Genomic DNA, 13,069 nt, shown 5'->3' with positions numbered 1-13,069 from the left:
CTCTGGTGCACAGAAAGTAGTGTCTTACTCCTGAAGGCCTCCATACATTCACTACATTCATAAGGTTTCTCTCCAGTATGAATTTTTTGATGTTGAATAAGACCTGAGTTGTAGAGGAAACCCTTCCCACACTCCTTACATTCATAAAGAATGTTTCTAGTATGAATTTTCTGATGCTCAGTATGATGTCCCTTACTTCTGAAGGCTTTCCCACATACACTACATTCATAAGGCTTCTCTCCAGTATGAATTTTCTGATGCACAGTAAGATGTTCCTTCCTCCTGAAGGCTCTTCCACATTCACTACATTCATAAGGTTTCTCTCCTGTATGAATTCTTTGATGTTGAACAAATTCTGAGTTGTAAAGAAAAGCTTTCCCACACTCCTTACATTCATAAAGAATATCTCCAATATGAATTCTCTGATGCATTATAAGTTGTGAGTTTTTCCTGAAGGCCTTTCCACATTCAGTACATTCATAAGGTTTCTCTCCAGTATGAAGTTTTTTATGTCGAAGAAATTCTGAGTTGTAGAGAAAAGCCTTCCCACACTGCTTAAGTTGAGAAACAAACTCTCCAGTAGAAATTTTATGATGCACAGCAAGATGCTCCTTGCTCCTGAAGGCATTCCCACATTCACTACATCCAAGAGGTTTATCTCCAGTAAATTCTCTGCTCTCTGAAAGGAAGAATAAAGAGCTGATTAAACCAGCCTTTTTTTCACCCTTTCCACAATGTGCTTAGTTGTTCAAAGGTTTTAGAGCTATTCTCTTGCCTTCTCACTTGAGACAACTAGTCTTACTAGCCTTTCACTAAGGATCGATTTATCTTATGTGAAAGTTTGATGACTCAAAGGTAACATATGTAAATGAATTCACTTGGGATGAAATTACCAGGGGGGGAATGAATGAACCCTTACTCTACTTTCATTGGCTGACATCTGAATGGGATAAGACTATTCAGAAAAAAACAGATGACTTTGAGAACTTGCAAATATATCTTTACCCTCTGAGATGAAAATAGGAAGGGAAAACACTGAACAGAAAGAAAATGGAAAATTGAGTTTAGAGTAAGGAGGAGACATAGATACATGAAGTAAACAGAATAAAGAAGAAATATGAGGGGAAAAATGTGGACAATTGATGCCATAAACTTCCTCTAAAAATTCAACATATCTACTTTGTAAGAAATTAATTGAAATTCATAAGAGTAAGACATACAGGTATTTTTGACAAGAAAAATTTTTTTTTTTAATTTTTTTTTTAATTTTATTTTTAGGCAATTAGGGTTAAGTGACTTGCCCAGGGTCACACAGCTAGTAAGTGTCAAGTGTTTGGTCTGAGGCCGGATTTGAACTCGGGTCCTCCTGACTTCAGGGCCAGTGCACTATCCACTGCATCACCTAGCTGCTCCAAGAAAAATTATTAATAATTACCTGAAACAGTACTCAAACTCTGGTAATCAAAGAAATTAAAACGAAAACAATTAGGAAGTATCAATAAATGGCCATTAGATTAGCAAAGATTCTTTAAAATGATAAATTTTGGCAGTTATGTTAAAATTGGTAAGCCATGGCTGCCATTTTTCTTAAAAGTAACATAGCAATTTTAGCTAGTGGTACAAAACTGTTCATATCATTTGACATAATGGTCCCACTAATAGGTCTGCATCCTTAAAATGTTACCAAAAACAAAGAATTCCCTAAAATTTTCAAAACTTTTTGTGAAATAGCAAAATAACAAAAACCTATAGGTCCAATCCTGGAGTTATGGCCACATAAGCACTGTCATATAAACATATTATTATGCCTTTATAAACAATTTCAAAACATAAAGAAAAACAAGATGACGCATAACATGACAGACTGAAGAAAGGGGAATTAGGATAATTAGGATTATTATTAAACACTTAGGATTAAGTATTTTATTTTATTTACTTTTTTAGGATTAAGTATTTTAAAAAGCAACAGCAGCAAAGTAACATAATCATAAAAACAAAACAGAAGGAATTATCAGAAGAGAACTCAAGAGTAATGTGCGTTATTTTAAAAGGAGAATGAATTCACGCAAGTGAGGCAGGAGAATGCCTGCCCAAGATAAGATAATCTTCCATGAACAGAATAGAAATAACTGCCCTGTACTGAGGCGACAAATTTCTTTGAGAGTAGAAGTATATTTCAGTAAAGAGATACACAAAAAAAGTAACTTTTTGAAGTAAAAAATGAATTTGTAAAGTCTCAGCTTCTCTCAACAGGCCTGAGAAACTTTGATAAACCACTTTGTTCAACATTTTACAAGAGCTTTGACCTAGAATATTCAACAGATCAGTATTCTGCAATGACCCATCTGGTTGATTTTTATGTAGTCACCTGGAAAGCTGCTTCTTGGAATATCTGCCTCTGGTATCCAAGATGCTTTCTTTCTTTCCATCTGGTAGATCACATCCGGTTTGGAAACTGCAAATCCTGTTCATTGAAAAACAAAAAGTGCTAGGGAGTCATTTCAGAGTTCCATCATAAAACAGATAGATGAAATACTCCTCTCAACTCTTACTAGAAAGGTGGGGGTTAATGAGGGCACTGAATGTATCTTATACTACCAAGGGCACTATGTTAGCTCATTTTGAGATTTTTTTTCCCAACTATGGTGGGCTCAATGGGCTGGTTGAAGGGAGAAGTAGGGTTTTTTCTTTCTTTTTTATTTACGGTGGCAGAGGGAGGAGAAATTAGTTTTTTTAAAAGCTTAATAAAAGCCTTAAGGGCATAAAACTTAATAAAAGAAATCAAAACTAGCTCAAGCCCTCTTTGGGGAAAAAATAGGCATGGTAGGTACCTCAAAGATAGTACAAAGAACCACCAGAGTATATTCTGTATTAAGGTAGAATGGATTACTGAGTAGGACTTAGGAAAAAATAGTTCATTTGACTCATTCCCTGCTTAGACAGTGGGAAGACTGTATATGATGTAACTTACATTGGAATTAAAAAGAAAATCTTAGAATTGAAGCAATAGAGAGGGGAAAGATACATTCTCAAGAATAACAACAAATCAAGAAATCAATTTCCAGGGGTACTAAACAAAGACCTTTTTCCTGGAAATAGGTAGTACAAGTAATCCGTCTCTTGGCTATAAGAGGATTAGGAATAGTCTCCTTGTGTATGCCAAAGGATAACTTAAAATCTTGAAAGTTGTCACAGTACATAACACCCCAATGGGGTAGCTATTCTTACCCAAACAGACCAAGTTCCTATAGTTCTCCAGCATCACATCCCTGTACAGCTTTTTCTGAGATGGGTTCAATTGTACCCACTCCTCCTGAGTGAATTCCACAGCCACATCCTTGAATGTCACTAATTCCTGAAACATCAGAAACATCAGCTATAACTCTAACTTTTAGTTACGAAGTTCAAATGTAATCTGCTTCCCAGCAGAGTGAGGGAATGCAGGGCATTAGGACAGCAAGTGGTACATGGAATTGAGGCAATTGAATCAACCATATTGACCCCATTTTGTGACTCAATTCTGGGGGTAGCTCAGTTCTTTTTCTGTTCAATTACGGATCCAGTCCAACTTCTGTCATGTGAGAAAAATTTATTTAATTGTGGGAAATAGGAGAAAACCTTATTGCATTGTTTGAACCTAGCCTTGAATGGCTGAGAAACGAGACCTAATCTACCCGCTATTTAGTCCTTAAGTAAGGACCTAGGTTATGCTGATCAGAAACCCAGTCAGATGGAAAAAGACTGATGTAAGGAATTTTCTCACAGTTGTACATCTCAATCTACCCGTATGTCTTATCTAAAAACTGAGCCAATACTGACCAATTAGTTATCATTTCCATGTTCCTTGGATTGCACATAGACTCTTGGGGGGAGTGGGACACCTCATTTTCTGAATTCAGGGAACTGAACCTTTTGCCTTTCCCCCTCCCAACATGGAAAGTTCCCAATCTTTCCTCAAATTAGAAATCAGATTACCTAATATTCTATTATTTGCTTTTAATTAACTGGTTTTGATTATTCTAAATGTATAAAAGTACATCACCCCCTATATTCAGGGTCCAGTCCTAAGTTGAGGAAGGGGCCTGGTCTCACTTTGTTGTGCAATTGCCATGAACTGCTTAATAAACTGATATGCCCAAAGGATTAAACCTTTGTTTCCTTAATCATTTCATCTTTCACTTGCCACAAGGGATTGTTTCATTTATTTAATTGTATCCGAGTTACAGTGTCTGGTATATAGCAGGCACTTAAGAATTCCTCTTCCAGAAAGAACTGATAAATAGAAGTATGGACAGATTGATTTTAAATACACACAGAGACACACAGACACACACACACACACATATCTAACGGTAGCCATCTCTAGGGATGGGTGGGAAAGGAAACAAAGAAATTTATATAACTTTACTGTATATTTAAAAGGAATAGCAAGTTGCACATAACAGATTTGCAGTTTCATGTGCAATCATCTTTTTTTAATGATATTATGTCTTGAAAATGCTTATTTTATTCCATAAACTAAAAATTAAATGAATAAAAATTTTTTAAAAAGAATTCCTCTCTGGGTTTGTAAGCTCCTTGAGGGCAGGAGCCCTTATTTGCCATCATTTGTATGTTCCACTTAGCACAGTGCCTGGTACTTTGTAGGTGCTTAATAAATGTTTGTTGTTGTAAACGGTTCCAAAGACATCAATTTTAAATGTGTGGGGGCTTTTTTTGTTGTTGCTGTTGTTTTTCACAATGTGCACCCATGGCTCCTATTTCTTCCCTCTGAGCTGAAGAAGTAATATGGATAATTCCTTTTCTACTTGCAGAAATAAACAATGAAAATGAAATAGCTGAAGACAGTGATATCATGTGGTCCTAAGTCTCTCTTCCAGACTAAACAAGGCCAGTTTCTTTGACCAATCAGCCTGATCTCTTTCCACTCAATCGCTGTGCTTCTGAAAATGTGCTGCTCTGAAATGACCATGATTGTGTTCAATGATCCTGGAGCATTTGCTCAGAAGAGCAGAGGCAAGCATGGGGGGGCTACAATCTCCTATCTGTTAGAGCATGTGAACATTTTATTTGCACTGCTGAAAAGGGTGTTAAAGGACTACAACTTACCAATTCATATACTGAGAGCAGGAAGACACGTTAGAGTCCAGTTTTCTCATTTTATACGTTAGGGAAGTGACGCTCAGAGAGGGAAAGTGACTCGCTTAAGGTTAAAAGGGGAATAAACGGTAGATAAGCACTTTGAGCCCACGTCCTCCCAGCTTCAAATCCAAGGCTATTCTCACTGTACCACGTTGCCATTCCCTTTCTGTATCACCCGACCAAGGCCACAACTGAATTTCTGGATAAAAATATTCATAAGAGCACTCTTTGGGGCAGCATAGAACTGGAAACAAACAATTCTTAGCAGTAAAGAATAGCTAGAAAAAACAGCATATGAATAACACTGTCATTTATATAATTAAAAATGACAAGAAGAATTCTGAGGATTGGAAGATAGGCATTAACTGACACAGTGTAAAATAAGCAGAGTCAACAGAACACGACATAAAAATTACAGAAATATAATTTAATAACAAAGAAAAGGATGCTGAACTCCAAGTAATTATAAAAAAAGTTGAACATATTACTCATCAGACTTATGGTGAGGTGAACAATTTATAAATAAACAAGAGATAGCAATGTCAGGTATAAAATGGATAATTGTGATTACATCAAATTCAAAAGGTTTTGTATAAATAAAACAAATATAGCCAAGATTAGAAGGAAAGTAGAAAGTTGGAGAAAAATTTTTATGGACAGTTTATCAGATAAAGGCCTCACACCTAAAATATATAAACAACTTTGTCAAATCTGTAAGAATACGAATCATTCCCCAACTGATAAGTAGTCAAAGGATATGAACAGGCGCTTTTCCAGTGAAGAAATCAAAAGAATTTATAGTCATATAAAAATGCTCTAAATCATTACTGGATTGGAGAAATGAAAAGTGAAACAACCTTCAGATAACATTTCACACCTATTAGACTGGGTAAAATGACAGGAAGTAGAAAGTGACAAATGTTGGAGAGGATGTGGAAAAATTGGGACACCAATTGACTGTTGGTGGAATTGTAAAATGATCCAACCATTTTGGAGAGTAATCTGGAATTATGCAAAAAGAATTATTAAAATACCTATATGCTTTGACCCAGCAATACCACTACTTGGTCTATATCCAAAAATGATTAGGGAAAAAGGAAAAGAACCTATATGTTCTCAGATATTTATACCAGCTCTCTTTGTGGTGGTAAAGAACTAGAAATTACAGGGATGCCTACCAGTTGTGGAAGGGCTGAACAAGTTGTGTTATATGATTGTGATGGAATACTACGGTGTTATAAGAAATGATAAGCTAAATGATTTTAGAAAAACATGGAAAGACTTTGACAAAATAATGAAGAGCAAAAAGTGAGCAGAACCAAGAGAACACTGTATAGAATAACAGCAATATTGTTTCAAAAATTACTCTGAATAAATAAGTTATTTTGACTATTATAAATCTCCAAATTAACTATAAAAGGACATATGAAGAAAGACACTATCTGCATCTAGAGAAAGAACTGATAAACACAAGTATATATGGATTACACACACACATACACCTATCTGTGTCTAATGATAGCCATCTCTAGGTTGGAAAGGGGAGGAAAGAAAAAAAATTTACACGATAATTTTATTGTATATTTGAAAGAATAGCAAGTTACATATAGTAGATTTGCAGTTTCATGCACTATTATCTTTTTTATTATACTTTGTTATGGAAATGATTGTTTTATTCCATAAACTAAAAATAAAATAAAAAAAACTGTTGCCACTTTTGATAGCTGAGAAGATGGAGACCACTAGAAGAGAATGTTTTATCAACTGTCAGGTAAAGTCATTGTTACTCTTGTGTAACTACTTCTTTGGTATAAAGGAGGATAAAATTTGGAGGGTGAAGGAAAGAGGTCTTTTTCCAGAAATGACTGTGGTGAAATAGCACAAAGCCTTACAGAAGAAATAAAAAGAAACCTTTCTAATTGCTCTCTATGCGCTCATTTACCAGTGTACTCTAGGAATGTGCCAGAATTCAAAGTCACTAGCCTAGGCTTTGCAGAATCTATCCTCTCTTTTTAGAAACTTGATAAATGTCCCTTTTCCAATCCAATAGCACCTGTCCTTCTACCCTGCCCCTCACCCCATCATAAAAAGAGAGAGTGGCTCTATCAATCCAAATAAAGATGGTTAAGATAAGAATGGCTTGGGCACAAGGACTTTGAGAAAAGTTTGAAGAAAATGTTTCTCCCTTCAGCTTCATTTATGTCAGGCCTTTCCCTCCTTGCCTCAGCTATTATCATGAGTCATTTGGAATTGTCTTGATCATTGGCTTGGAATATGATATTCTGGAAGGAAAAGAAGCTTGGATTATAAGCAAGAATCAATTACCCAGCAATACTGAGCATAATCTTTCATGGGAAAAGCTGGACATTCAATGAGATAGGGGAATTCTGGTCATTCCTGATGAAAAGACCACAGCTAAACAGAAAATTCAACCTCAAAATAAAAGACTCAAGAGAAGCATAAAAAGGTGAACAGCAAAGAAAAAAACATGTTATTCCATAAGGTTAAACTGTTTGCATTGCTTATGTGAAGATGATGCTTATAACTATTGAGAACTGTATCTTTATTAGGGCAGTTAGAACAGAAATACATAGACAGAAGGTATGAGTATAAGATGACTTTGATATGATATGAAAATAATTAAGGGAGAAAAAAAGGATTATACTAAGAGAAGAGGAAAGGGGAGGCAAAATAGGGCAAATTATATCATATAAAGAGGTGCAAAAGACCTATTACAATTGAGGGGCTGAAGGTACTTCAACCTCCCCCTCTCAGAATTGGAGAAATCTAACCACAAAATAAAGAAGAAGTTAAGGAGTTGAACAGAATTTTAATAGAATTAGATATGATAGACCTCTTGAAAAAATTGAAAGGGGAATGAAAGGAATATACCTTTTCCCCAGTGGTACATGGCACCTAGACAAAAACTGACCATGTATTAGGGCATAAAAACCTCACAACCCAATGCAGAAAGGCAGGAAGATTAAATGCATCCTTTTCAGATCATGATGCAATAAAAATTACATGTAATAAAGGGCCATGGAAAGATAAAACTAAAAATTAATTGGAAACAAAATAATCTAATCCTAAAGAATGACTAGGTCAAACAACAAATCATAAAAACAATCAATAACTTCATCAAAGAGAATGACAATAAAGAGACAACATATCAAAACTTAGGAGATACAGCCAAAGAAGTTCTAAGGGGAAATTTTATATTTTTAAATGCTTACATAAATAAAAAAGAGAAAAAGGAGATCAATGAATCAGGCATACAACTGAAAAAGCTAGAAAAAGAATGAATTAAAAATCCCCAAATAAATACCAAATTAGAAATGCTGAAAATCAAAGGGGAGATTAATAAAACTGAAAGTAAGAAAACTAGTGAACTAATAAATAAAACTAAGAGCTGGTTTTATTAAAAAAAAAAAACAAAAAAAACCCCCAACAATAAAATAGACAAACCTTTGGTTAATTTGATTTTAAAAAAGGAAGAAGACCAAATTACCTGTATCAAAAATGAAAAGGGTGAATTCATGACCAATGAAAAGGAAATTAAAGCAGTAATTAGGAGATATCTGGCCCAACTGCATGCCAATAATTCTGAAAATCTAAGTGAAGTGGATGAATATTTACAAAAATATAAACTCTCCAGATTAACAAAAGAGGAAATATAATGTTTAAGCCCCTTTTAGGAAAAGAAATGAACTCCCTAAGAAAAAAATTTTAGGGCCAGATGGATTTACAAGTGAATGCTACCAAATATTTAAAGAACAATTAATTCTAATATTATCTATATGTATATATATACATATATAAACTATTTGGAAAAATAGGCAAAGAAGTAGTCCTACCAAATTCTTTTTAAGACACAAATATGGTGCTGATACCAAAAAAGGGAAGAGTCAAAACAAAGAAAGAAAATTATAGCCCAATTTCCCTAATAAATATTGATGCAAAAATTTTAAATAAAATATTAGCGAAGAGATTTCAGCAATTTTTCACCAGGATAATACACTATGACTAGATGGGATTTATACCAGGGGTGGAGAGCTGGTTCAATATTAGGAAAATTATCAGCATAAGGGACCATATGAATAACAAACCTAACAAATCATTTGATTACCTCAATAGATGCAGAAAAAACTTTGGACAAAATACAGTACCCATTCCTATTAATAATACTTGAGAACATAGAAGTAAATGAAGTTTTCCTTAAAAAAGTAGCATTTATCTAAAACCATCAGCAAGTATTATATTTAGTAAGGATAAGCTAGAAGCTTTCCCAGTAAGATCAGGGGTGAAATAAGAATGTCCATCATCACCACAGTTACCCAATACTGTAGTAGAAATGTTAGCTTTAGCAAAAGAGAGATAAAGAAACTGAAGGAAATTAGAATAGGCAGTGAGCAAACAAAACTATCACTCATTGCAGATGATATGTTAGTGTACTTAGAGAATCCTAGAGAATCAACTAAAAATTACTTGAAATAATTAAAAACCTTTGCATAGTTGCAGGATATAAAATAACCCTACATAAATAATTGACATTTCTATATATTACTAACAAAGACATTTCTATATACTACTACAAAGCCCAGCAGCAAGAGACAGAAAAAGAAGTTCGATTTAAAATAACTATAGACAACATAAAACATTTGGTAGCCTACCTGCCAAGACAAACACAGGAAATACATAAACACAATTACAAAACACTTTTAACACAAATAAATTTAGATCTAAATAACTGTCTCTTTATTGTTACTCTCTTTGATGAAGTTACTGATTGTTTCTATGATTTGTTATTTGACTCACTCGTTCTTTACGATTATTTTGTTTCCAATTAGTTTTTAGTTTTATCTTTCTATAGCCCTTTATTACATGTAATTTTTATTGCATCATGATCTGAAAAGGATGCATTTAATATTTCTGCCTTTCTGCAATGGATTATGAGGTTTTTATGCCCGAACACAAGGCTAGGGCCAATATGGAAATGTTTTGCATTACTTCCCAGGAAAAATGGGTGTCCCATCGTTTGCCTTCTCAATAGGTGGGGGAAGGATTGGATGGAGGGAAACAATTTGGAACTCAAAATTTAAAAAAACACAAAGTAAATGTAATTAGGGTTTTTTTTGTGTGTGTGGAGAGAATACATTGGTGTCTGTGGTTATATGATTCTCTGATTCCCACAATTCCTAATGTTACAGCACAGGATAAAGAAACCCATCTCAGGATCTCTGGCCTGAGATGCTAGTTCAGAAAAGCAGCAAGTGGCACTCACCTTCCCGTGCCTGGCTGTCAGGGCAGGAGCCATTCCCTCTTCCTCCAGGCTGTCCTCCTGGGGCACAGCAGAGGTCACCGAAGGTAGAGCTGGGGAGGAAAGGAGAAGCAGGAGAATGAGGGGTCACGCTGGGGGTCTGCCCAGCTCAGACCAGACATTCCCACTTCTCCACTGCGGGGAGATCAGGGAGGGGGACGCGGGATGCGGGCGGGACTGAAGGAGGAGTAGAATCCGCCCCCAGGCTCCGCCTCCGCCTGCTCGGCCTCCAATCCCGCCCGCCCCCAGACCCCTGAGACCCCTCGGGGGCTTCCTTCTTCCTCTGGCGGACGCTCCTCCCGCTCTCCGTGTGCTCCCCAGTCAGCCCCCCGTGCTCCGACCCCGCCGCACCCCGCAGCCGGCTCCGCCTGGGCCTGGCCCGGCTCTCGGCCCCCGCTCACCACGTCACACTTCAGCGCAGGACAGAGAATGTGAAAAAACCACAAATAACCACGAAAGGGGCTGAAATAGTGGTGGCGGAAGTGACGCGAGGCGTGGCCCGCCCACCCCATCTTTCGAAAATGCCCCGGAGGCGAGCACGGCCTTCTGGGAATCGTAGTCTGGAGGCTGAGGCTCCTCCTGCGCATGCTTGGGGCTCCGCCGCTCCCCCGGCCTGGAATGCAGTCCTGCCTCCTTGGCTGCCCCGCCCCTCCTGCCAGGAGCCCCGCCCCCTCCGCTCCTAGCGTTACCTCGTACGAGGTCTTCACAGCCCCAGAGCCCACGGCGAGTCACCAAGCATGGGGTCGCAGACCTCGTGGGGTCCTGGGGCTCCTCCGAAGCCAGTCCAGCCCGCAGTCTCTTCCACTCCGGCAGCCAGTCACCACAGGCGGTGGCTCTTATGAAATGCTTCCCGTGCGCCGGCATCTTCCCGCCGGAAGTGACGCAAACACGCAGGGAAGCCCCGGCTCTGAGGAGGGAAACCAGGGGCTGGGGCTGGATGCCCGGAGAGCTCGCTCAGCCCCCTGGGGCTTCCAGGAGGAGCAGGACAGGAGTAGGCCCGGGGCAGCAGGAGAGGTCAAGGGGGCGCCGCCACCAGCCGGGACCGCGGGGACGACGGAAGGCTTTGCTTTGGCCCGGGCTGTGTTTTGGAAAGTGTTCGCAGGATTTTATTGAGCCCGTCTCTCACCTGAGAATGATGAAACAGCGAGCCAGAGACAAAGTGCCAGAGATCAGGGAGCCGTTTAATTAATTAGTTTAATTTAGAGGGACAGATTTGCAAACCATCAGTCTTCCTGATAGAATTCCACCTTGCTGAAGCTGGCCAAGTAATCTGGGGTGACTGAAGGAAGGGTCTAAACTCCAGGGACCTGCACCACGTGGCCAAGAGAGAATGGATTATAGGGTGGTAAGTGGCCAGGGGCCATCAGGGAGGTGATAGACAATGGAGGGTAACAGATCATTGGGAGATTGGGTTTAGGCGATAATGAAGAGCCAGTTGTTAGGATGGTAGCCTCAGTGAATGCCAGAGATTTGGCCATGTGGGAAAGTCCAGGGCTTTTCCTTTTTGGGGTCCAAATCTCAAAGACGTGGTCTCTTCTTTTTAGGGGTTCAGATCCCAACCTCATTAAAGTGAAGACAGATCATATACATACATCACAAGTGGAAAGGGAGGGGGGAAAGTGGATTACAAACAATGGTTTAGTGCTTCACCAGGAGAAATTGACAAATCCCACAATACAACAATTCTGGAGTCAAGTCTTTGGGGGTCATGACCACCTTCCCTACAGCACAACATGACAGTCCTGTGACAGAAACGGTTTCTACAATCTTTGATTTGCTACACTTCAGGTACACAGGCAGAGATTCTCAAGTTTGATTGATCGCTTCAAGCTACATTGTGAGGACTGACTCACAATAGAGGCAATTCTGAGAAATCTAAATTATTAATATAGTCATCATATATATATATATATCGGTTTTCTGATGCATGACTATCACTGAAGTAGAAATTATAAAATACAAGAGTTTACTTACCTTTTAAGTGATAAACATGTATTTCTTTATTTTTTCCCTAGGTAGGTCAGAGAAAGTGTTTTTCTAAAAATTGCTGGATGATTTTTAATCTGTTAAAAGATTCATCCAAAAAAAGCAAAAACTTATGGTTACTTTGATGCATTAAGTGATGCTTAGAAATAAAATGCCTTCACTCTCCTTCATTTGTCTGAAAGAATGATTTATATGCTTTTCCACCTACAAAGTTTTCTTAATGTAATTCAGGTACATTTGATTGCTGGAGGTATGTTTGATTGTATACTATACTGTCAAGATATAGAGAGTGTGATTTTTCATTAGGTGTACAAAATTATATTTCAAAACTTTTTTTGTCAGAATGTAAAGTTGTGCATGGGCCTTATAGAATGAATTTAAATGTTGTGAAAGAAAAGTGCTTAAGCTAAAATTGTGATATGATATATATTCATATTAAATTGACCAGAATCTTTGGTAATATTTGAAAATATATTTTAATATGCAATAACAGGATAGGAGAATGTATACTTTGATGTTATAAAATCTTTTACTTTAAAATCAAACTACAGAAAAAAACCCACAATCTGACTGTACTGTAGATTTTGAGAAAGCAATTTGAAGTGGTTCAGAGGAAAGGTTCAG

General features: G+C 37.6%; 1 protein-coding gene across 1 annotated transcript in view; it reads right to left on the bottom strand.

Annotated features, from left to right (window-relative positions):
* Positions 1-10,910, bottom strand: part of LOC114042733 (zinc finger protein 420-like) — a 13,338-nt gene extending 2,428 nt beyond the window's left edge. The window contains exons 1-5 of the mRNA XM_027861424.1: positions 10,861-10,910; positions 10,424-10,512; positions 3,229-3,355; positions 2,369-2,464; positions 39-679 (exon numbers count right to left, since the gene is read on the bottom strand). Coding sequence (XP_027717225.1) covers positions 39-679; positions 2,369-2,464; positions 3,229-3,355; positions 10,424-10,456 — 897 coding nt within the window. The 5' untranslated portion in view covers positions 10,457-10,512; positions 10,861-10,910. The remainder of the gene's footprint in view (positions 1-38; positions 680-2,368; positions 2,465-3,228; positions 3,356-10,423; positions 10,513-10,860) is intronic.
* Positions 10,911-13,069: the final 2,159 nt, after the last annotated feature.

Source organism: Vombatus ursinus, unplaced genomic scaffold, assembly GCF_900497805.2.
Source record: "Vombatus ursinus unplaced genomic scaffold, bare-nosed wombat genome assembly UNPS02014745.1, whole genome shotgun sequence".
In the NCBI taxonomy this organism is placed as follows: Eukaryota; Metazoa; Chordata; class Mammalia; order Diprotodontia; family Vombatidae; genus Vombatus; species Vombatus ursinus.
Note: the sequence above shows the minus strand (reverse complement) of the source record. Positions and strands in the feature narration are given on the sequence as shown.